The sequence below is a fragment of the Molossus molossus genome, unplaced genomic scaffold (genome assembly GCF_014108415.1).
Source record: "Molossus molossus isolate mMolMol1 unplaced genomic scaffold, mMolMol1.p scaffold_m16_p_13, whole genome shotgun sequence".
NCBI classification, from domain to species: Eukaryota; Metazoa; Chordata; class Mammalia; order Chiroptera; family Molossidae; genus Molossus; species Molossus molossus.
In genome coordinates this window covers 82,448,475-82,473,898 of record NW_023425348.1, presented here as the reverse complement: position 1 = coordinate 82,473,898, position 25,424 = coordinate 82,448,475, and the positions used below count along the sequence as shown (strand labels likewise).

Here is a 25,424-nt window from a genome sequence, read left to right as displayed (position 1 = left end):
GCAGGATCTAAGACAGGCCAATCCTATGGTTAAGTAAATTGGCAACAGCTTGGGTGGGCCTGAAAGTTGGGTGGGGCAGGGCCTCAGGGAATCACCGGGGCGGGGCTACCAGTGTGAGCCAGGTTGCTGGAGTCCCAGATGTGGCGGCTGTCTGCCACCCCAGGGAAGGGCTCACCAAAGGAACAAAGGCCTCTGACAGAACATCTGTCCTGGAGAAAGCCTCCTCTCCAGCCCTCGCTCCAGTGCCAAACAGCTCAGTTCTTCCCTGTATGTCGCTGGCGCCCCTTGAGCTGCCTCCCCTCCAAGCTTAGAGGGAGCAAGTCCGATAAGTCCATTTGCGGGCCCTTTAAGGAGCTGCCTGGGGCTCTAGCCGCCTCAGCCTCCCTGAGCCTCAGTTCCTGCTGGTTTTTCCAGCCAGAAGTTATGGGGACTCTCTTCCTGGCACTGGAACCCTAAGCAGGGCACCTGGTGTGGGATGGGGACCCCTCAGTCCTCAGGGAGGACCTTCCCAGCCGAGGTGTCCTCCTGATTTATATCCGCCACACGTGGATGTGGGGCCAGCCCCTCTGCCTCCACCCCTCCTACCAGAATTGATGTGGCTGCTGCTTTAATTCCGTAGTTGTAGGACTTCCATTCAGCTTGATTTCAGGCGGTTTTGAATGATGGTTGTCTATAGTTTAGTTGTAACTTTGATGTGGTTGTGGGAGGACGGATACCGCATTTACCTACACCGCCATCTTGACCAGAAGTCAAAAAATATACATTTTATAAAAGCGGGTTTGGGGCCCTGGCTAGTGTGTCTCCGGTGTGGCTCAGTGATGAGAGCATTGGCCTGAGGACCAAAGGGTCGCAGGTTTGACTCCCCAGCAAAGACATGTACCTGAGTTGCAGGTTTGATCCCTAGACCCCGTTGGGGTCAAGAGGGAGGCAACCAATCGATGTGTTTCTCTCTGTCTCTGTCTCTGTCTCTGTCTCCCTCCCACTCTATCTAAAAACAAAAATCAATGGGAAAATATCCTTGGGTGAGGATTAACCAAAAAATAAATAAATAAAAAGCAGGTTTTGGGGCCCTGGAGGGTCGTGGGTTTAACTCCCAGTCAAGGGCATGTACTTTAACTCCCAGTCAAGGGTTGCAGGTTCAACTCCCAGTTCCAGTCAGGGTACGAGTGGGAGGCAACCAATTGATGTGTCTCTCTCACATCAATGTTTCTCTTCTACCCCCACCCCCGCTCCATTCCGCCTTTCCACACTCTAAACATAAATCAATGGAACAAATATCCTCAGGTAAGGATTAACGACAACATAAAAAGCATATTTGGGGTATTCTTTTTTCATGTTTTTATTTTTTTAGAGAAAGAGGAAGGGAGAGGGGGAGAAACATTTGATGAGAAGCATCAGTCTGCTGCCTCCTGCCGCCCCCTACTGGAGATCAAACCTGCAACCTCTCAGTACGTGGGACAGTGCTCAACCCAACGGAGCCACACAGGCCATGGTGGGGTATTATAATTATTATTATTATTATTTTTTTTAATCCTCATCCGAGGACATTTTTCCATTTTTTGTACAGACAGTGTGGGAGGGAGGGAGAGGGAAGAGAGAGAGAGGGAAACATCGATGTGAAAGGGACACATCGAGTGGCTGCCACCCGCACGACCAACCAGGGCCGGGGACAAACTGCAACCGAGGTACATGCCCTTAGCGGGAACCGAACCCGGGTCTCTCCAGACCACAGGCGGACGCTCTAACCGCTGAGCCAAACCAGCCAGGGCAGTACTATAATTCTTAATCCCTTCTCCCTGCTCTGGTTACAGCTCTGGGCTGGGAAGATCCTGCAAGCTCACTGGATTCCCCAGAACCAAAGAATGAGGGCAAGAGAACTCGGTCCCAATTCTTCTCGGTCCCATTAAAAATGAGGAGGGGAAAAAAGGTGAAGGGAGGGTGGTAAAGGTACCTACCTTAGGTCCCTTCCCACTTTAAACAATGAAGCTTAAAGCTCTTGGCTGAAGCCCTGGCCAGTTTTGCTCAGTGGTTAGTGTCAGCCTGCAGACCAGAGTCATAAGTTCGATTTCTCCTCAGTTGTGGGTTTGATTCCTAGCCCAGGTCGGGGTCATGTGGGAGGCAACCAATTGATGTGTCTCACATCTATGTCTCTCCCACTCTTATATGGGGGGGCGGGGGGGAATTAATGGAAAATATATATGTCCTCAAGTGAGGACTGAAAAAAAAAAAAAGACGATGTTGGCTGAAGACCCTAAACCAAGCATGGTAACCACATGGCATCTGTGCTCCGTTTCCCTGTCCTGTATCCAAGGCAGACGTTCAGGCTTCACTCTTCCCCTCTGAGCTCAGGACGCCCCTTCTCAACAGAGTCTTCCTGATAGTTACCATCTGATTGGCGTTTCATACCAGAGGGAACTCACTGCCATACCTGTGGTAATCCCCCGAGTAAGGCATGCACCCAACGGGAACAGCAATGTGTACCGACAGATCAAATGAACTGAAAACAAGGATATAGATGACCTAAATAACAAGTGAAAAGGTATATTTATGAATGTATCTCCCCTCTCACCTTATCCAATAGTGGTACCAGCTCTGCCTGAGCTGCCCATGAACAGCACTGGGAGCATTCAGTCTCATGGATAGTCACTTTTATTGAGAACAGTAGTTTTAGGAACAAACCACAAAAATAATTCTTTCTTTGGACTAGTTTCTGTGATCTTACAGTGAGGAGCCTAGAGTGTGGGTGGCCCCCTATCTCCAGACCGATCAATGACCTTCTGGATCCACTTCTTCAGGCGGAACACGTGTGTGTAGAAGCCATATTTCCCATCCCTGTCACAGCCTTCACCCCACGAGACGATGCCCATTTGATACCAGCGGTGGTTAAAGGGGCTCTGAGGAAGAAACATGGGGTCTTCAATAGTCAAGTCCAAGGTATTGTCAGCATTACCCTACCAGGTAACTATTTCTGAGCACTGGGGATCCCTCCTTACCCACCCCATTGGGAGGTCTACCCACCAGCTCCAGGCCTTTAGAGAAGCTAGCTTACCTTCATGACAAAGGGTCCCCCACTGTCACCTTCACAAGAATCCCCTCGTTTCCCTTCCTCAGGCTTGTAACCTTGAGAGAAAACAGCAGAATTCAGGAGCATAGCTCATGGTCCAGCCCCTCCAGGAGACACACCGATGAGTGTCCCCTTGACCCCTTCTGGTCATCTTGACTCTTCTCACTGCCTCGCCCCCACACCAATTCTTCTGCAAATCTTGTCAGCTCTCAACATACACGTATCCCAAATCCAACCATTTCTCACTGCTTCTACCCCTGGTCACATCACATGTACCTTGACGCAGAACTAATCTGCTTTTGCCCACCTACAATCAGTTTTCCATCCAACAAGCAGAAGGACGTAAAAGACGTTAGACTTGACCCCTTCGCCTCCAGGTCGTGGAGCAGCCTCCTATGGTCTCTGTGGCCTAACACCCCTATTCCCGCCACTCATGACCACGCGCCTAGGCCCATGAGGGGTCTCCACCGAGGTTTCCACCTGTCCACGAGCAAAAACATGGCAGCCGTCCCCTCCAGCGGCTCACTCGTGGCCACTCACAACTACTTCTACTGCCGTCTGAGTTCCACTTCCAGTAACAGCTCCTACGGAAGCACGGAGTACCGTCACTGCCCCCCCAGCCTAGTCTCCCCAAGGCTGACCCAGGTCACTGGTGGGTAAGCTTCTTTATTGGGAAGTCTGCTCTCCCAGGCACGGCCACAGTGTTGGAGTCCCTAGAGCACTCGGAATCTCCCCAGGCCTCCAGCAGCATGATCACCTGTGCCCTGGTCGGGAAGCCACAAGGAAGCAGCCTAGCCCTGCAGGGCCAACGCTGGGCCCCCATCCTGAGTGGCCACCTCCAGCCGCCAGGCTTCCAGAGGCGCGAGGTGCTAGGCTCTTTGAGCCCCCCCTCTCCCTCTATCCCTTTCCCCTTTTCTCATCCCACCCCATCAACTAGGCAGATGGCAGCAAGCAGAGCAGTTAGGTTATTTTATATGAAAGCAGCAAAACACCAAAAAGGAAGTTGAGAGAGCCCCACTCTTTACTACCCAAGCTACACTCGAGCCTTTCTGGCACCCCATGACTACGCGCCTTGCACCAAGTGGAAAATAAATGACAAGCAGCCAGCAAAATATATATATATATATATGTTAGACTTACAGGTAGCTGAGGACAGTAGTGGACAGTGGAGGCTGCCTTTATCCAAATCTCCCACATATCCTCCACAAACAATGCAGAACAACTTGAACAGCAGAAGCTACACAAAAACTCACACCTTCAACATAACTACACTACAGAGAACACCCAAACTTCAAATCAACCTAGTCTATCTAATTGTGCACCTAATACCAAAACTTATGTGGAGATGAGGATGGGATAAAAAAGTGAGTGTAATTGAAATGTAAGCCCAATTGAAATATAAATTCTTGTAAATAACCCCAGATCTACACAATGAATAGACACTATAGGGAAACAAAAAATAAGTATAAAAACACCACCCTGGCCAGTTTGGCTCAGCAGTTAGAGCGTCAGCCTGAAGACCAAAGGGTCGCAGGTTCAAGTCTGGTCAAGGGTGCGTACCTGGTCGGGGTCATGTAGGAAGCAACCAATCAATGTGTCTCATATTAATGTTTCTCTTTCTCTCCCCCTCTCTTCTACTCTATCTAATAAATCAGTGTAGCCCCACCAGTGTGGCTCAATGGAATGAGCATTGTCCCATGGACTGAGAAGTCCTGGTTCGATTCCTGGTCAGGGCACATGCCCAAGTTTCAGGCTTAGTCCCCAGTATGGGGCATGCAGGAGGTAGCCGATCAATGCTTCTCTCTCACATCGATGTTTCTATTTCTCCCTTCCTCTCTCTAAAAGAAATCAATAAAAACATTTAAAAAGGTAAAAATAAATTTAAAAATCATTGTAAAAATATCCTCCAGTAAGGATTAATAACAACAACAAAGAATAAAAACACCTTAGTTAATTAAAATTCTCCCCCAAGTCCGGTTGAGTGTCGACCCATGCACCAAGAGTTCGCTGGTTCAATTCCTGGTAGGACACGTGCCCAGGTTGTGGGCCGGATCCCCAGTGCAGGGCATGCAGGAGGCGGCCAATCAATGTTCTCTCTCATCGATGTTTCTATCTCTCTCCCTCTCCCTTCCTCTCTCTCTAAAATCAATAAAGGAAAAAAAATTTTTTAATAAAATAAAATTCTCCCCCAAAATACAACCATGAAACAGAATAAAAGTAACTGAATTAAATTTCCTAAAGTTTTTGGAATGTGACAAAACACCTTGACTCACAAATTCCAAAATTTAAAATAAATGGACAAAACAATAAGAAAAGATGATTGAAATGGAACTGAGACCAAAGAAGAAATTTGGGTCCCTCAAGAAGAACAAAGCAATAAAAAAGAATTAATAGTTAGAATATCCAACAAAACGTCACAGAAATAAAAGAAGAACATATATACTGAAAGGCCCACTGGATACCTGACAACACTGACCTGAAACACTCAACTCTGAGACACACCCTAGTCAAACTGTTAGACCTCAAAGATGAAGAAAAACCCTCAAAGCCTCTGAGCAAAAAGACCAAATACTTTACCGGTTCCAAAGGATCACACTGACATCAGACTTTCAAAAACAACATACAAAGCAAGCAACAATAAAGCCACATTTTCAAAAAATTCAATGAAGGGAAATGTGAACCGTGAATTTGATGTGCTGACTGCCAGGTGTCATGGCTACAGGTAAACAATCATGTAAGAACTCAGGAACTTCCACACTCAAACCCCTTCTCGAAGAATCTACTAGCAGACGAGCTTCATCCGACCAAGAGATGAATGCTTCAGCGAAAGGACTAACTGTTCTGATGAGTAGGAAAAAATGTAGCTAAAAATGAGAGAAGGGAAAGGAACGGAAACTCACTGACGTTAATAGCCTAGAGTGGGAGTTACAATTAAAAGGTGATATAAGAAAGGAACTGAGGGCATTTCAAACAGGTGTAAGTCCAAAGATAATCAGTAGAACAAGGATGTAAACCTTCCTAAATATATATTTTCTTAAAAGATCACATAGGGGAAAACATAGAAAATGAAATGTACTACACGTAAATATTACAAAATAAGTTAATACTAATTTAATCATATCAATATATATATATGAATGGTCTTAACTCATTTACTACAAATGAAAAAGATTTTTTTTTTTTTATCCTCACCTGAGGATATTTTTCCATATTTTGTACAGATAGAGTGGGAGGGAGAGAGAGGAAGGGAGAGAGAGAGAGAAACATCGACGTGAAGGGACACATCGAGTGGCTGCCACCCGCACGACCAACCAGGGCCGGGGACAAACTGCAACCGAAGTACGTGCCCTTAGCGGGAACCGAACCCGGGTCTCTCTGGACCGCAGGCCGACGCTCTAACTGCTGAGCCAAACCGGCCAGGGCGAAAAAGATTTTAATTTGACTCACAATGCAAGACTCAACTATGCTAAATATAACTAATAAAGGGATTCATAAAGGCTAAAATTAAAGCAATGGGCAAAGGTATATCAGGCCAATGGAAATAAAATGAGAACAAGGATAGCAATCCTAAAATTGAAAATAAAGGACACATTTAAAGCCAAAGCCACAATTTACAATGAATAAGTAGCAGTTATGAATATCTGCACCAAATAACACAGCAACCACATTTATAAAGTAAATGAACTATAAGCAATGCAAGGAGACAGACAGAAAAACAGTTATAATAGAATTTAAAATTCTTTTTCAATGAGAGAGAACATCGATTGGCCACCTCCTGCATGCCCCACACTGGGGATTTGATCCACAACCTGGGCATGTGCTCTGACCAGTAATCGAACTGGCGACCTCTTGGTGCATGGGTTGACACTCAACCACTGAGCCACACCAGCCAGGTTATAATAGAATTTAACACACTAAACTCAGTACAAGACAGATCAAATGAACTGAAAATAAATAAGGATATAAATGATGTAAATAACAAACGATAAAGTTCATTTATGAATATATATTAAACGGCACATGCAAAATAGATAATACGACTATACACCTCAAACACACAGGTAATAATAGTCACAGAAATTAATCTAACATCTCTGTCTCAAAAAATAAAATAAAAATCAGTTCCATAAAGCAGAAATACTGCAAACAATACTCTCAGATTGTAATGCAGCAAAACTCAAAATAATTAACAAAATCAAAATTAAAAAGGCCTCGCCCATCTGTAAATTAAACAACTTGGGTGAAAGAGAAATACACAAAAAATAATAAAATACTACAGAGTGTTTTCTATAAAGAGGAAAAATGCACAGCCCTATTCAATAAAAAATTAAAGCTCAAAAAGAAATTAACCAAATAGTCTTCTTAAAAGGCTAGAGTCTAGCCAGTGTGGCTCAGTGGATTGAGCATTATCCCAGGGACACAGGAAAAAATGCTCAGTGTCACTAATCATCAGAGAGATGCAAATTAAAACAACAATGAGGTATCACCTCACACCTATCAGAATGGCCTCCATCAACAAATCATCAAACAACAAGTGTTGGAGAGGGTGTGGAGAAAAGGGGACTCTAGTGCACTGCTGGTGGGAATGCAGACTGGTGTAGCCACTATGGAAAACAGTATGGTGTTACCTCAAAAAGTTAAAAATTGAACACCAATCAGAAAGAATATATGTACCCCTATGTTCATAACAGCACTATTTACAGTAAGATCTGGAAACAGCCTAAGTGTCCATCAGTAGATGAGTGGATAAAAAAGCTGTGGTACTATATATACACAATGGAATACTATGCAGCTGTAAGAAAGAAATTTTCCTTTGAGATGACATGGAGGGACCTGGAAAGTATTATCCTAAGTGAAACAAGCCAATCAGAGAAAGACAATTATCACATGATCTCACTAATTTGTGGTATATAATAAACAAAACAAACTGATGAACAAAATAGACTCAGAAATATAGTAGTAGGGTACAGACTGACAAACCTCAGAAAAGGAGTCCGGGGGAGGGGAGGGAAGAGATAAACCACAGAACTTATATGCATGTATGCATAACCATGGACATAGACAACAATGCTGGGGATGGGTGCGAGGGTGGGATCAGGAGGAGGGGGTCAATGGGGGAAAAGGGAGAAACATTTGTAACAAAAATGAATGAATGAATGAATGAATGAATGAATAAATGAAAGAAAGAAAAAGAAAGAAAGAAAGAAAGGAAAAAGGGAAGCTAGAAAGAGAACAAAGTAAACCCAAAAAAAGCGTAAGTAAATTTTTGAAAAGACAAAAGCAAAAATCAATGAGTTACAAAATTGAAATACAAGCCTAATTAATAAGTCAAATTCCTATGAATCTTTTGCTTATTTTTGTAACCACTAGCTAATTTACCCAAGAAAAATAAGAGGGAAAAAAACACAAATAAATAAAATAAGATGCCAAGGAGAAAAAAATCATAAAACATTGCATCATTATAGAAAAACACATTATAGACCTGAACAAATGGGGAGACATTTCTTGTCCTTGGAAAAAATTACTCAACAGCAAAAAGATGTCAGTTCTCCCTAAATTCATTTCTAAATTTAACATAATCTCAATAAAAATGCTGACAAGCCTTTTCATGGAACCAGACAAGTTAATACCAAAGTTCACATGGAAAAACAAATATGCAAGCATTTCCAGGAAAACTCTGGAAAAGATAAACTATGAGAGATGATAAGCCCTTTAAAGTCTCTATAATTAAAACAAGACAGTGTTTTAATATAATGAACAATAATAGACCAGGAGAACCAAACTGAATGTCTTTGAATAGAAACAGACTTAAGCACATAGAAATCTAGTATGTAATGTGGGTGATTTCAAAGAAAGAACTTTTAATAAATGGTATGAACAGCTAGCTGATGAACCATTTGGAAAAAGATATATTCAATCCATACCTTGCATCACACACAAGCATAAAGTCCAAATGACTGAGAGATCTAAGTGCAGAAAAATGAAACCAAGTACTAGAAGAAAATATGTGAATTTCTCTATGACCTGAGCATTAGCAAGGGTTTTCTTTTTTTTAAATCCTCACCTGAGGACATTTTTCCATTTTTGTTCAGATAGAGTGGGAGGGAGAGAGAGGAAGAGAGAGAGAGAGAGAAACATTAACGTGAAAGGGACACATCGAGTGGTTGTCACCCACACGACCCAACCAGGCCCATGCCCTTAGCGGGAACCGAACCCGGGTCTCTCAGTACTGCAGGCCGACGCTCCAACCACTGAACCAAACAGGCCTGGGCTAGCAAGGTTTTTCTAACTCTGTTAATAAATCTGACTACATAAAAAAATTTAATTGAGTGGCAAAAAATTATAAAGGTTAAAAAACTAACAAGCCCAGTCAGTGTGAACCAAGAACCAAGAGGTCACCGGTTCAATTCCCGGTCAGGACACATGTCAGGTTGTGGGCCCAATACCCAGTGCAGGGGCATGCAGGAGGCAGCCAATCAATGTTCTCTCTCATCGATGTTTCTATCTCTCTCTCCCTTTCCCTTCCTCTCTCTCTAAAAAATCAAAACAAAACAAAACTAACAATGTGGGCCTGGACCGGGTGGCTCAGTTGATTGGAGCATCATCCCATACATCAAAAGGTTGCAGGTTCAATTTCTGGTCAGGGCACATACCTAGGTTACAGGGTCAATTCCCAGTTGGGGCTCATACGAGAGGCAACTAATCAATGTTTCTCCCCATTCCCTATCCTTCTCTCCCTTCTCCTTCTTCTCTCTAAAAATCAATAAACATATTCTTGGGTGAGGATTAAAAAAAAAACAAAAAACTAACAAAGTAGGAGAAAATACTTGCAACATATATCACCAATAGGTAAAGTACTCTTAAAAATTGATAGGGCCCTGGCCGGTTTGGTTCAGTAGTTGGAGTATCGGCCTGCAGGTTCAGTTCCTGCTAGGGGCACATACCAAAAAAAATTTTTTTTAAATTTTTTTCTTTATTGATTTTACAGAGAGAGGGAGGGACAGGGAGAGCGAGATAGAAACATCGATGAGAAAACATCGACTGGCCGCCTCCTACATACCCCCAGTGGGGACTGGGCCCACAACCTGGGCATGTGCCCTGACCGGGAATTGAACTGGCGACCTCTTGGTGCATGGGTCAACACTCAACCACTGAGCCACACCGGCCAGGCCAAAAAAATTATTTTAAATAAAATAAAAAATTGATGGGAAAGGGACAAAATTGGGCAAAAAAAAAAAACAAAAAAACAATTCACAAAAATTGTATTAAAATGGTCATTAAGCATATAAAAACATGTTCAAATTTCTTTAAAGAATAAGGAAAAACTCTACAACCGATATGAAGTAAATTTCCTGGCTACATAAAGTGAGTGAAAGCAAAGCACAGGAGAATATCTATAGTATGCTACTCTCTGTGTAAGAAAAAGGAAATAAAATATACGTGTGTCTGCTCTGCGCATCTGTGCACAAGGAAACACAGGAAGAATAAACCATAAAGTACTGATGCTGGTTAACCAGAGGGCCTGGATGGAAATGGAGTAGAAAGGATGGTGTGGGGACAGGACAGGAGGGAGTGGGGAGTGTCGGTTCTCTGAGTACCCGTCTCAACGTACCTGTCTAAGTCTCAGAACCATGTTAGTGCTCCAGCAGTACACAAATAAAAACTACAAAAATAAGAGTGGGGCCCAAAATTAAATACAATAATAAAAAAAAAAAGAGTCTAACTGTATTTAAATAACACAGAGGTTGGGTTGGGGAGAGGAAAGAACTAACTCAAGTTACTTTTTGTTTGTTTGTTAATCCTCACCAGAGGATATTTTCACATTGATATTTTTAGATAGAGGGGAAGGGGGGTGGGGATAGAGAGACACATCAATTGGTTGCCTCCCAAACGACCCTGACGGGGCCCTGGGGAATCAAACTTACAACCCAGGTACATGCCCTTAACTTGGAATTGGACCTGTGACCCTTCTGCCCTCAGGTCCACGCTCTAACTGCTGAGCCAAACCAGCCAGGGCAACCCAAGTTACTTTTGAACTCAGTGTTTCAATCATATATCCTCAGGCTAAGGACAGAAACAGCTGAAGAAATGCTGAAATCTAGTTTGTAGGATTGTTTTTCACAGCTATGGATGAATTAATTCTGAAACTGTGTATTCTAGTATGATCAAATAAGTAAATATATCGTGGAGAACGGGAGTCTGGTTTCTCACTGTCAGCAAAGTTATAAATGTGGAAAGGGAGAAGCTAAAATTAATCCTGTTGGATTGCAAGTAGAGGCTTCAGCTTGAACTCATGGTTTTAGATAGACAGACAGACTGATAGATAGGAAAGAAAATAGAGAGAGATGTTGGTGAATGCATAATACACATTTCTAGTGCCTCCTACTGAGAGGGCCTGGACTCAATGACACCTTGGTAGCAATGTGCACACCTAGCACCCAGATCTTGGTTTCTAAATATTATTCTCCACTAGAAGGAAAGTAGGATGAGCCAGGAGCATCTTGCTGTGCCAAAAGAAAGTACTAAAGAATGACAGGGCCCTGGCCGGTTTGGCTCAGCGGTTAGAGCGTCAGCCTGCGGTCCGGAGAGACCGGGGTTCGGTTCCCGCTAAGGGCACGTACCTCGGTTGCAGTTTGTCCCCGGCCCTGGATGGTCGTGCGGGTGGCAGCCACTCGATGTGTCCCTTTCACATCGATGTTTCTCTCTCTCTCTCTCCCTCCTGCTCTATCTGAACAAAGAATGAAAAAGTGTCCTCGGGTGAGGATAAAAAAAAAAAAAAAGAATGACAGGGATCTCTCCAAAAGTCACAGAAGCCAGGTTGCAGAGACTCCTACTGGTCATACCTGGGATAACGTGAACATCAAAATTTGTCTAGCCGGTGTGGCTCAGTGGTTGAGTGTCAACCCATGTACCAAGAGGTCAGTGGTTCAATTCCCAGTCAGGGCACATGCCCAGGTTGTGGACCAAATCCCCAGTGGGGGGCATGCAGGAGGTGGCCAATCAATGTTCTCTCTAGTCAATGTTTCCATCTCTCTCCCTCTCCCTTCTCCTCTCTCTAAAACAAATGAAGAAAAAAAAGTTTTTTTAAATAATAATAATGACAGCCCTGGCCGGTTTGGCTCAGTGGTTAGAGCATTGGCCTGCGGTCCAGAGAGACCCGGGTTCGGTTTCCACTAAGGGCACGTACCTCAGTTGCGGTTTGTCCCCGGCCCTGGTGGGTCATGTGGGAGGCAGCCACTCGATGTGTCCCTTTCACGTCGATGTTTCTCTCTCTCTCTCTCTCTCTCTCTCTCTCTCCACCCCCTCTTTTCCTCTCTCTCCCTCCCACTCTATTTGAACAAAAAATGGAAAAATGTCCTCAAATGAGGATAAAAAAATAATAATGATGACAGTAACAAGTTATAACCCTTAAAATAAGACCCCATGAGCCCTGGCCGGTTTGGCTCAGCGGTTAGAGCGTCAGCCTGCGGTCCTGAGAGACCTGGGTTCGGTTCCCGCTAAGGGCGCGTACCTCGGTTGCAGTTTGTCCCCGGCCCTGGTCGGTTGTGCGGGTGGCAACCACTCGATGTGTTCCTTTCACATCAATGTTTCTCTCTCTCTCTGTTCCTCTCTCTCCCACTCTACCTGAACAAAAAATAATAATAATAAGACCCCATGAGACCATATTGGTAGAATGAAAGAAAGGAAAGGTCTTTCCTACCATAAAATAATAAATGTAGAAATTATAGGATTAGAAAGTCACCATTTGGCAACCACCACAATTGGGAGAACAATCTGATGAGAAACAGGATACACAGTATCAAAGTTCCTCCTCACAAGATACTTATTCATTACAAAGAGAGAAACAGAACTTTACAGTGAGCAACCTGGCAGAGGCAGACACCACCTTAACTAAGAGGTCAGAGTTCATCTCACCAGCTATGAGACATACGGACGTCACATGCTTGTTCACGGGACGCACTGAGGACTCAATATCACTTAGCCTGAGTCTATCATGAGGAAACCTGAGACAAACCCAGTGGAGGGCCAGGCTACAGATTCACTGGCCTGTCCTCATGAGATAAGTCAAGGTCATGGAAAACAAAGAAAGACTGACAACTAAATACAGTGAGTAATCTTGGATTGGATCCGGGATGAGAAAAACATTTTTTGTCTTTTGCTATAAAAGACATTAGCAAATAGGACATTAGAAAACATGTGAATAATGTCTACAGATTAGATAATGGTATTGTATCATGATTAATTTTCTGATTTAGTAATTATACTGTGGTTATGTAAGAGAACATCCATGTTCTTTTGGAAATACTCAATTAGATGGGCAAAAATCACCATACATACAATTTCCTCTCAAACAGAGTGTGTGTGTGTGTGTGTGTACAGAGTGGAGGGGGACAGAATCTCAATGATGGTAAAGAAGATCTTTTTGTATTATTTTTGCAACTTTTCTGTGAGTCTAAACTACACTAAAATTTAAAAAAAAAAAATTTAACCCTCATCTGAGGATATTTTTTCTTTTTTTTTAAAGAGAGGATGGAAGGGGAAGAGGAGAGAGAAAGGTAGAAACATCGATGTGAGAGAAACACATCAATTGGTTGCTTCCTGCATGAACCCACCAGGGCCAGGGATTGAACCTGCAACCCAGGTATGTGCCCTTGACCGGAATCAAACCTGCGACCCTTTGGTCTGCAGGTCGACGCTCTAACCACTGAGCCAAACCAGCCAGGGCAAAAATCTAACATTTTAAAAAATTAATTTAGACCATTTATTCACCTGCCCCGATCTCTCCAATCACTTATCTCAAGAAAAGCCAAAGTCCTTCCAGGTCCTAAGAGAAGTGCCCATCTCTACCTGCCCACCTCTCTCCTCTCATCTACTGCGGTCCTTGCTGTGTTTACTGAACCCCAGCCACTCAGGCCTCCCTGCTCTTCCTCAGAAACAGCAAGTATGCTTCCACCTCAGGGCCTTTGCACTGCCGCCCCCGCAGCTTGCAGTACATTTCCCCTAGACTGACTCACTCCTTCACTTCTTCCAGCCTCTGCCCAAATATCACCTGCGAGAGGCCTTCTCAGCCTTCTCCAACCTCCTCTAACCGCTCTGTTCTGAAGATCACCCCTGTCCTCATCTCTCCCCCTTACTTTACTCTGCTTCACCTTTCTTCCTAGCAGGAGTTGCTATTCCAGATCTGTTTACTGACATTCCCTCCTTCTAGGAAAGCTCTCTGAAGACACGGGCATTGTTTGTTTGGGTCCTTGTTGATACAGTAGGCACTCAGTGAACATCTGCTAATGACTGAACAAATGAAGGCTTTTCTCCCCGCCCCCCAAGGCCTCTGCTGCTAGCTGGGCTCACACATACTGACAACTAACCCGTGACCAGCACCAGCCTAACACTTCGAATTTTCTTTTCTTTATTGACTTTAGAGAGAGAAGAAAGGAGAGGGAGATAGAAACACCGATGAGAGAGAACATCAATTGGCCGCCTCCTGCATGCCCTCCACTGGGAATCTGGCCCACAACCTGGGCATGTGCCCTGACCGGGAATCAAACCAGGGACTTCTTGCTGCATGGGTTGACGCTCTACCACTGAGCCACCCCGGGCGGGCCAGCCTAACACTTTGTATACATTATCTCCTTGAACCCTCACACAACCTTCTGGAATAGAGGCTTTTATCTCCATTTCATTTGTTTGTTTATCCTTACCCGAGGATATTTTTCCATTGATTTTTTTTTTTAGAGAGAGTGGAAAGGAGGGAGGGAGAAGAAGGGAGAGAGAGAAAGAGAGAGAGACATGGATGTGTGAGAGAAACATTGATGTGAGAGAAACACATTGATGGGGGGCCTCCCAAATGACCCCAATAGGGGTTGGAGATCGAACCTGCAACCCAGGTACATGTCCTTGACTGGAATTGAACCTGTGACCCTTCAGTCCACAGGCCAACGCTCTAACTGCTGAACTAAACTGGCCAGGGCTTACCTCCATTTTATAGAGGAAGAAACAGGCTGCAAGAGGTTAAGTGCCTTTGCCCAGTCCTGTGGCTTGTAAGTGGAGCCAGAACTTGAACAGACCTGTGCTCCTAACGTGTCTCCAGTCCCGCAGCCCCTCCTGCCGAGCCCCCGGGAGACTTGCCAGCACAGAACATGTTGTCCGTGATGCGGATGCGGGTGGAGGCCTTGCAGACCGGACGCTCCACGATGGGCACGTTGACCACCTGCAGGACCTTGGGCTGCACCTCAGTGGCACTGGCTGTCCACGTCTCTTTCAAGTTGCCCCAGCCAGTCACTCGCCCTTTGTATCCAGACTGGAGCAACCTTTGGGTAAGAAAGATGGGCCTGGTGAGAACTGACCCTCCGGGACTTCTGCCTCCAACACCATCCCTTAGAGACCCGGATGTCAAACACCAGTGCAGACAGAACTTTGCGGTTTATTCCAAGAAATGGAATCCTGGACAAGGGAAAGACCTTCTGCAAGGCCTACCAGGGTCAGCGGGGCCCGGGACCCAGCCCAGACTCCTCAGCTAACAGCCCCCGCTGCCCACCTGGCTGCTGTCTGCTTGTCGGGCAGGCACACGGGGTGAATGTAGTTGCTGAAGGTGATGGGCTTCTTGAGCTTCAGCAGGGCAATGTCGCGGTCCAGGGTGTCCCTCCAGTTGTACCTGGGGTGAATGTAGATCTTCTCCAGCATGGAGATCTTCTCAATGCCTCGCTCATACCTGCACAGGCCCAACAGAGAATTGGAGAAGCCACAAGCCGTTCAGTGAAGACAGACGTTCCCTGAGGAAGGAGACTGCCTGCCCTCGACGTCTGGAAGTCAGGGGACCAGCAGGCCCCTAGCGAGGTGGTGCCTGGCAGCTCCCTGGTAGCTCCTCCTGGCCTGAAGCTGTACAGGGCTTTTTCATCCCACAGCCTGGGCAGACGGCGAGGGGGACACACACACACACACACACACACACACACACACACACAGGCTGTAGACTCTGGTCCAAAGACTTTCTTTTCAGAAGTCACACCTCGGCCATGTCCTGGTGTCGGGGGGGGGGGGGGGGGGAGGCGGGGGGAGTTAGGGATAGGCCAGGATTTCACTCTTTGCAAAGCCTTAATTTCTCTGACTCCAGCTCCAAGCTTAGGTCGGGTCATGGGACTCTGTGGCAGAGACCGATGGGTTTTCCACTGTGGGAGATGGACAGACGTGTCCCACATGCCCCAGAGCCCCTCACCATCACGCAGGAGGGCTGGGACCCCCAGAGCTGTACCTGGTGCGGGAATGCTTGCCAATGCGCACCAGAATGTCATTCTCGGTGAAGTTCTTGTCCCAAGGTGGGTACAGGAGACAGTGAGCAGCAGTGAGGACCCAGCGGTCACTGATGAGGCTGGCTCCGCACAGCAGCTCCTGGGGACTCTTCCGGAAAATCATCACCTGCCTGGGAAGGAGAACAGGAAGCATTAGAGGTGAGGACCTGCCCCTCTACCGGCCTTAGGAGCAGAAAGTCCCATTTTTTAAATTTATTTATTTATTTTTTTTATCCTCACTCGAGGATACTTTTCCATTTTTTGTACAGATAGAGTGGGAGGGAGAGAGAGGAAGGGAGAGAGAGAGAGAGAAACATCGACGTGAAGGGACACATCAAGTGGCTGCCACCCGCACGACCAACCAGGGCCGGGGACAAACTGCAACCGAAGTACGTGCCCTTAGCGGGAACCGAACCCGGGTCTCTCCGGACCGCAGGCCGACGCTTTAACCGCTGAGCCAAACTGGCCAGGGCAGAAAGTCCCATTTTTTTTTTTTTTTTTTATCCTCACCCGAGGACATTTTTCCATTTTTTGTTCAGGTAGAGTGGGAGGGAGAGAGAGGAACAGATAGAGAGAGAAACATCGACGTGAAATGAACACATCGAGTGGCTGCCACCCACACAACTGACCAGGGCCGGGGACAAACTGCAACCGAGGTACGCGCCCTTAGCGGGAACCGAACCCAGGTCTCTCCGGACCGCAGGCCGACGCTCTAACCGCTGAGCCAAACCGGCCAGGGCGAAAGTCCCATTTTTAACAGCTAACTGGACAGCACTGCCTGCTGGGCCAGACCCCAGCTTGCCCTGGCCACCTTTGGGGACTAGGCACCATGTGACAGCGAGGGGCTGCCTCCTGCCTCTTGCACACCTCCCCAGCTTCCACCAGTCTAGAGTTACACAGTTTAGCCCAGCGCTGGGGTCAGGTCCTGCTGTGGACTCAAACGCAGTTCTACTGACCCCAGAGCAGTCCATTAGCAGCTCCACTAAGGCAAGTCACTTAAACTCCCTGAGCCTCAGCTATGCCTTCTGCTTATGAGAACTAACAAACCCAGTCTCAAAAGAGATTTGATGAGACACTGGTGCTCGGCTCTCGTTATCTGTGAAGCCGAGGCCTGTGAGGGAAGAGAAGTCTCCCAGGGCTGGGGTGGAGGTGGGGGCTCCAGCCCAGTGAAAGTAGCTGGGGTCAGGGACCCACCAGGGTGCGAGACCGATCTCCGCGTCCCAGCCCTCCACGATGCGCCCCTCAACGTAGGAATCCAGAAGCTCCTTCTCTGTTTTGTCCTCCAGCCTCTTCTTCTCAAACAGAGGCCGCAGCCCACAGTCTGCAGAGCAAGCGGGGCAGTAAGGGGCTGAGGACAGCCACTACCCCTCCGCCACACACCCACCTGCCTGCAACCTCACCTGCCTCCCCAGCGCCAAAGGTCTTCTCATTGAAGAAGAGCTGGAACTCCTCTGTGGTGCTGCGACCCTCGATGGCCACATCCTGGTCCTCGCCCTGGCCGTCACTTGTCACCTCATCCACCAGCTCCTCTGCAGGGACCCAGGCACCCAGCTGGGACAGGACTGGGTGGCTCCTCACCCACCCCCTATATCTCCCCAAACCTTGGGCCAGCCTTAGAGACCATTGGTGTCTAGGTTAAGAGCAGCAAGCGCACCTGCGTTGCTAGGCAACTTAATCTCTGGAGCCTCACTGTATGCAGCTGTTAAATGGGGCTAGAACCTATTCCCACCTGGGTAATGGAAGGCTGTCCTGAGGTACTCACAGGTGCACGTGGTAACCCTTAGATTAGGGAAGGCTATTCTTGTTATCCCCTCCAGGCTGTGTGGCTTGTCTCAAGCCCCCAGCCCTGCCCTCTCACCGCAATAGTTGAGGTCACAGTACTCGAAGTCACCAGTATTCCTGCCCACGTAGCACCACACGCCCTCCTGGTCCCCGTCTGGGTTGCGACAGAAGTTTTCCACCAGTGGCACTTCTGGGCTGAAGTCCTGGTCCTTGCTCAGGGCCTTGGCCTGCTCACTGGCCCAGGCCAGGCAGGGGGACCCCTGCATGGTCACTGCCAGGTGACCCTCATAATGCCGGCCACGCTCAGGGACACACAAGTTTGATGGAGGTGACACATTCACTGTGGGGCTTTTGGAGCGTGGAGTGAGCTCCACAGTGACCTTCTGTTGGCCTGGAGGGTGAGGAGGCAAGGGAGCAGAGTGGGGGGTCACGTGTAGAGCCACCATCAGCACCTGAATCCCTTGCCTTGCAGCCTCCTTCCTGCATGACCCCAGGTGACAACCTCTCTGGGCGTCAGTGTGCTTGCCTGTGAAAGGGGTTACTAGTACTGTTCTTGCAGGGTTGTTAACAGATTTAAACAAAATAAATGCCATGTCTGGTGCACCACAAGCCCGAGATAGTGACCAGGTTTCACTTCCTATAATCTATCACGGGGCTATCTGCAATCTACTGGTAGTGACTGCCTGGAGTTTTTAAAGGATTCTGTGTTTTCATAGGGCACAATGGGAAGTGCAGCTGAGATGACTCAGGATGTCTACACTGGGCAGCAGGTCAGTTGCAGCATGCTTTCTCTACCTCTTGACCTTGACCCTGTGGTTGCTCTGGCCAATGGAACGTGGCAGAACTGACTGTGCCGCTTCTAAGCCTAGGCCTGAAGACACGTGTATTTCTGCTCACTGTTTTGTTCATCTGCCATCACCACGAGAAGATGGGGCTTGTCAACCCAAGCCCCAGAATGAGTGTGTGTGGAACAGACCTGAACCCAGTCCACAAAGGAGCCAAGCTCAGCTGGACCCATCATTTGAAGCAAAGCCACCAGCCAAGTCCAGGTTACATCATGGACCCCACAGACGCACGAGCAGTGCCACCCCAGCCAACCCTCGGACATACAAGAAATAAATACCTATTGGTGTATGCCCCTGGGCTCTGTAGTTGTTTGTGACTGTGGATTTTGCAGCATTACTGTGACTTTAGCCAACTGACACATCATGGGAAACGATAATGACAGGATCATGCAGGCTAGACAGTACGAGGCTTGCTCTGCGGTGCTCAGAAAAGGGCACGCGGACTGAAATGGTGAGGGAGGGCTGCCGGAAGGGCAGAGCGCCCCGAGCCCCCCGAGCGGGAAGGAAGGTGTATCTAGAGCGAGCCACAGCCTGGGTCATAAGGAAGTGAAGCTAGGAGGGAGGGAGGAGGCTGGAAGCCAACTCTCTCTGGTCTCCTGGCTTCCCTGACCAGCGGCCCAAATATGTGATAAACCCCACTTGAAGGGAGTCAAGATGTTTGTTCCTGTCCCAGGCTGCCAGGCCCCATGAAGACCTCTTGGGCTTGGCCATGGAGCGCCTAATGCCCCTGGCTCACCGCAGACAGGGATGCTGCACTCCTCCCTCCGCACGGTGGGGTCCGTAGTGTAGCACCAGGGCCCGGTGGTGCTGCCATCTGGGTTTCGGCAGAAATTCTCCCGCAGGTCTGCCTCAGGGTGGGTGGTGACGTTGATTCTGGAAAAGGAAATTGCTCAGCGACAGACCATGTCATGTTCCCTGCCAAGCCCCATCTCCTTGCTCCCCATTCTCAGCCCCCAGGCAGACAGACCTGCCCATCACTCACTCAGGCTTATGTGGGTAGCGACTTCTCCACAGCTGGCACTCGATGCCTGACCGGGTGAAGCTCACGTTCCCTCGGTAGTTCGTACCCAGACCTTCGGCACAGTCATCTGCAGGGACCCCAGGCAGTTTTCTTACCCTGAGGATTATACTCCCTCTCACTTAGCAAAGCTCTCCACCCCGTCCAAGCTCCTTCTGGCTCACAGCTCGTACCCCGAACTGATTCGCCCCTCCTCTGCAGCCAGCAGTTCTCCAATCATCTAACGGTAGTCACCAAATATTACTGAGTGCCCACCATGTGACAGCTCCCTGACGGGCACTGTGCCAGGTACTAAGGACACAGTGGTGAATAAGACATTCCTAGTCACGGCAGGTCCCTGCCCTCATGGAGCTTATACCCAGTGGCTCCTCGTGGCCAGCAGGATGAACAAGTGAATGAGGCCCAATCCGGCCGCTCCACCTGTCCTGTTTCTTAGCTCCCCACGCCCCGAGGCTTTTGCACATGCCCTTGTCTTTGCCAAGGCAAAGTTCCCAGTGTGTCCCACAAACCCAGGCTAACTCGACTTCTTCTAGAGAACTGTCACTGATTTTGTCAGCAAACTAAAGGCTCCTTCTTCTGACATTCTCTCGGCACCTGGAACAGAACTTTTCCAGTAATCACGCTGATGTTTTGTGATTTTGTGAGTTCCTTGATTCTCTTCAAACCCCCATCACTTGACACAGTACCTGGCACATAACAGGGGCTTGGTGCCATGTCTGTTGAATAAGTTATTTAACAAGTGAAAGTATGGACAGTAATTAAAGAGTTCCATGTTGCCCTGGTTGGTGTAGCTCAGTGGTTGAGCTTTGACCCACACCAAGAGGTCACTGGTTTGATTCCCAGTCACAGCACATGCCCAGGTTGTGGACCCAATCCCCAATGGGGGGGGGCATGCAGAAGGCGTCCAATTGATGTTCTCTCTCATTGATGTTTCTATCTCTCTCTCACTCTCCCTTCTTCTCTCTCTAAAATCAATTAAAAAAAATTTTTAATAAAAATCAACGCAAAAAATATCCTTAGGTGCCTGGCCAGTGTGGCCTAGTAGTTAAGCATCAACCCATGCACCAAGAGGTCACTGGTTCGATTCTCAGTCAGGACACATGCCCAGGTTGTGGGCCTGATCCCCAGTGGGGGGCATGCAGGAGGCAGCCAATTGATGTTCTCTCTCATTGATGTTTCTATCTCTCTCTCTCTCTCCCCTCCTGTCTCTCTAAAATCAATAAAGAAAAAGTGTTTTTAAAAATATATATCCTCAGCCCTGGCCAGTTTGGCTCAGCGGTTAGAGCGTCGGCTCGTGGTCCAGAGAGACCTGGGTTCGGTTCCCACTAAGGGCACGTACCTCGGTTGCAGTTTGTCCCTGGCCCTGGTTGGTCGTGCGGGTGGCAACCACTCGATGTGTCCCTTTCACGTTGATGTTTCTCTCTCTCTCTTCCTCTCCCTCCCTCCCACTCTATCTGAACAAAAAAATGGAAAAATGTCCTCAGGTGAGGATAAAAAAATATATATATATATATTTTTTTACATATATAATCCTCAGGTGAGGATTAACCAAAAAAAAAAAAAAAAAAGGTTCATGTTATGGGGCCTACTGTCACACTAACAGTGTATTCAAAAGGCTTGGCAAGGTGGTGGCATCTAAACGAATCCTTGAAGGATGGCGAGATTTCAGTAGGTTGTAACGACTGCTCTGGGGGAAGATGTAAGGAGCGCCAGGAAGTCTAACCCTCTTGGCAGGTTTCAGGAAGTGCAGCTGGGAGTTTGGGTTCACGGTTGGTGCAATGGGAGATAAGGCTAAAAGGGGAGGATGAGAGTGAGGCCTTAAACAGTAATTCATTGTCCATGCATTCCTTTGTCCCTCTAACATTATCATCTTACTGCACAGAGCCAGGTGCAGAGATACACCCTTGACTGCAGGAACGGAAAGTCAGTGTCAGATGCTAGGGGCCGCCACTGCTGGGCCACCTCCTCATCCACCCTCCCTGCTCTTCTCCCAGGCTGTCCCCTTGTGTCCTGTCCCACCACCCTCACATCAGTTCCTCACCTTCCAAACACTTAACCAGCTTTTCTCGCGATGTCTTCACCGACTCACAAGCTGGAAAAGACCCAGAAACACCTTTGGGATTAGGGTAGGGACAGGATGGGCTCAAGTAAAGGGCGAGACGACATTCAGAAAGAGAGAGAGACAGACAGACGGATGGAAGGAAAGAGGCATGGGTGGGGGGGGGATGAAGCGATGGACCAGGCTCTCCGACGGGGTCCCCAGGACACCTTTCCTGAAGCGACCTTTCCCACTGCTCACCTGTGTACTTGACCCAGAATGCATCCTGAAAGGCAAGAGCTGAGTGTGAGGCTGTGGCAGGAGCCTCTGGTGTTTTTTTTAGTAAATGTTATGTCTCCTCACACTCTCCTTTTCCCCTTACCCTGGTCACACGGGGGCAGGCTCTGGGCGGTCTGTGGCAGAGTTCCCTACTTTAGTTTCCACACCCACTGAGGAGAAGGGTATTTGAGGAGAGGGGAGCTCCCCCCCAGTGAAGACTGAAAGGGGTTCTCCTGGTCTCCTGGGTGGCTGGGCGGGAGGGGAGGGGCATGGGGCCCTGGCAGTGGGTCCCAGACAGAGCCCCAAGGAAGGGAAAGGCTGCAAGGACTCCCGGCCTCCCTAGAGGCCCACACCCCAGGGGGGCACAGAGTTCGCAGAAAAGCCGAAGCTGAGAGGCCACGGTGAGCCAGGGGCTCCAGAGACCCTTTGTCTGAAAACCGAGAGGCCCTGACGTCCGGGAGCCTCACGGGCCCTGGGACCAGGTGTCGGGACCGCCAAGAAAACTAAGGCCGCTCATCTTGGCAGCCAGTGAAACAGGGCCCAGAGGTGGAATTAGGTTATGGAGAGCCGTGCTGTCCTCCTTCCTCTGTGGTCCTAGCGGCCCAGGGGAGGGACCAGCCCGCACCGTCTTGATGGCCGACTCCAGGGCCTCGAAGGCCTCCTCGTAGCTGCACTGCTCCTCCAGGCACTCGCGCTCCAGGTTGCCCTTGCGGAGCTCCTCCAGGAAGCCGCTGTTGGCCCGCCGGGCCCGCTGGAGCAGCGACAGCGCTCGCTGAGGGGCCAGGAACACTGCGGCAGGAGGGGCGTGCGACAGTGGCCTGAGAGAGCCCGGCTCTCGGCCAGCACGGCTCCCGAAAGGGGATGTCTGGGATGGCGGCAGGACCCCAGAGGCTGCTGACAGTAACCCACTGGCTCCCTCCTTTCACTGGTCACCCCAGCCCACTCCCCGTACTGCAAGGGAGAAGCAGTCGTCATCCATCGAGCCCTGAGCACTGGACTCCTTCCCTAAGCGGGAAAACCTGGGCTGAGGCCCCCCTGGAGGCTGGCTCTATGTTCTCTGTGGAGCAAGGGGACCCCTGCCCTGGGCTCATCTCCCAGTCCACCAGCCTGTCCCAGCTTCCCAGCCCCCTTACCATGCTGGCTGTGCACAAGGCTAACCAGGGCAAGCAAGGCCAGGCAGCCGGGCGGCCACGGCCCTCGGACGTGCGCCATAGTGTGTCGGCTCCCGGACTCTCAGGGCTCACCCTGACCCCTCTGGGTTAATGTTAAACTGATATGAAGAAATCAGCTGCGAGGAAGAGGTCAGCAGGTCAGGGAAGCGAGAACAAGTGGATAGTCCCCTCCACCATCTTGGGGGACAGGTCCTCCTAGGACCAGGGATGGATGGTCTGGGGGGAAGTCACAAAGGAAAGACCAGTGTAGCCCCTCCTTCCTGAGACATGAGCCAACTTGGGATAGTAGGGTCACAGGTCTTCCTGAGGCTCCTTCCAATCCTAACACGTGGTGATGTGTGCCTTGGTTTCCTCATCTGTACAATGGGAATAATACTTTGATGTGAGGAGTAAAGATTATGAACATAAATCCCATGAAATATAGTAAGCATTTAATAATCAGTAGATACATGAATGTAAACCAATGAGGTTTGTGTAACCACAATACACAGCTATGAGAGACAGGGTGTGGTTAGATGAGTGCTACCCACCTTGCCCCAGGATGCACTGGGGGCAGGAATGGCCAACATTTGCCCCAGTCTCTCAGCCACTGATACAGGGTCCAATTTCCCCTCCTGCCCATCTGGGGAGCTGTAGAGGTGTCTTTGTGTATAGTGGCTGCCTGGGAGGTAGGGCCAGGGCGTCTTGGGCCTCTGCTCTGTTTCATCTCCCAGAACCTGTTGCCTGGCTGAGACTAGGGGCCAACCCAAATCCCCAGGTCCCTGAGGCAGGGCCCCCCCCTCTCCTCCTGCCTGCCTGCCCGGGGCCAGACTAGGGCACCTGGTGGCTCTACGCAGCCCCTCCTCCATTTCCTGTTTGTAGAATGCAAGGTAAATATTAGTCCTGGGTCTAATTAGGACAGAGGGACAAAGAGCAGAAACACAGGGAGCACAGGTTCTCGCCTTGCCCTCCTTCAGGCCTGGCCACTCAGGGTGTGAACTGCGGTCATGTACTGTCTGGGAAGATCACAGGGAGGGGCCTGGTACACGGAGGGAACAAGAAACTTCTGACAGTGTGTGATGAACAGAAATTATTTTGCAATCAGGAGGAAAATATTTTCTTAATTAAAGGAACATTGCCCGGATGGAATGGCTCAGTTGTTTGAGTGCCGTCCTGTGCGCAGAAGGGTTGCCAGTTCGATTTCTGGTCGGGGCACATTCCAGGGTAGCAGGTTTGATCCCTGGTCAGGGAACATGCGGAAGGCAGCCGATCAATGTTTCTCTCTCTAAGAAATATGCACATGTATTCCAGTGACCCATCTTTCCAAGAACAGTCACTGCTTTTTATTTTAGCTGGAAGAGCACTCAATCAGGAGTCGGAAGACGGGCCCTGTCCTGGGTCTGCTGCCCACTGTCTCACGCCTTGGCGGTGACTTCCCTCTGAGCCTCCGTTTTCTCATCTGTAACAAGGGCTTGAGCCATGCTCTCTGGGGCCTATTCTCACTTTACTTATGAGTGTTGGCAGAGCAGAGTCTCCCAAACCAGGTGCTTTCAAATTTGATTTTTTTCATTTTTATTTTTAGAGAGAGGAAGGGAGAGAAAGAAACATCAGTTTGTTGTTCTACTTATACATTCATTGGTTGATTCTCGTAGGCGCCCTGATCTGGGATCAAACCTGCAACCGTGGCTTATTGGGTTGACGCTCTAACCAACTGAGTTACCCAGCCAGGGCCCAGTGTCTTCAAATTTGTTGGCTTTGATCTGACCCCACCCTGCACCACCAGGGACAGCTTGAACTGAGAGAAAGGTTCTCCCCTGTGTGGGGGATGTCGCAAGGGGGTGCAAGCATCCAGCGTTGGCCTGAGGATGGTTGTGGAATGTCAACAGGCCTCCCCAGCAACTCACATCCCTGCTTCGCCACACGGTTCTGTCTCGAGCAATGGGTCCATCCCCGGGATACCT

The 25,424-nt window shown here is 48.5% G+C and overlaps 1 protein-coding gene across 1 annotated transcript; it reads right to left on the bottom strand.

The window, feature by feature from the left end:
* Positions 1 to 2,732: 2,732 nt before the first annotated feature.
* F2 (coagulation factor II, thrombin) lies at positions 2,733 to 23,524 on the bottom strand. Its single transcript, XM_036259601.1, has 14 exons — positions 23,446 to 23,524; positions 22,938 to 23,101; positions 22,295 to 22,319; positions 22,037 to 22,087; positions 19,960 to 20,065; positions 19,714 to 19,850; positions 18,209 to 18,523; positions 17,751 to 17,879; positions 17,545 to 17,671; positions 16,314 to 16,481; positions 15,600 to 15,773; positions 15,191 to 15,372; positions 3,050 to 3,120; positions 2,733 to 2,894 (listed from the first exon to the last, which is right to left on the bottom strand). Exons 1-14 carry the CDS (start codon positions 23,522 to 23,524, stop codon positions 2,733 to 2,735), a joined length of 1,890 nt encoding a protein of 629 aa, XP_036115494.1.
* Between the last annotated feature and the right edge of the window lie 1,900 nt (positions 23,525 to 25,424).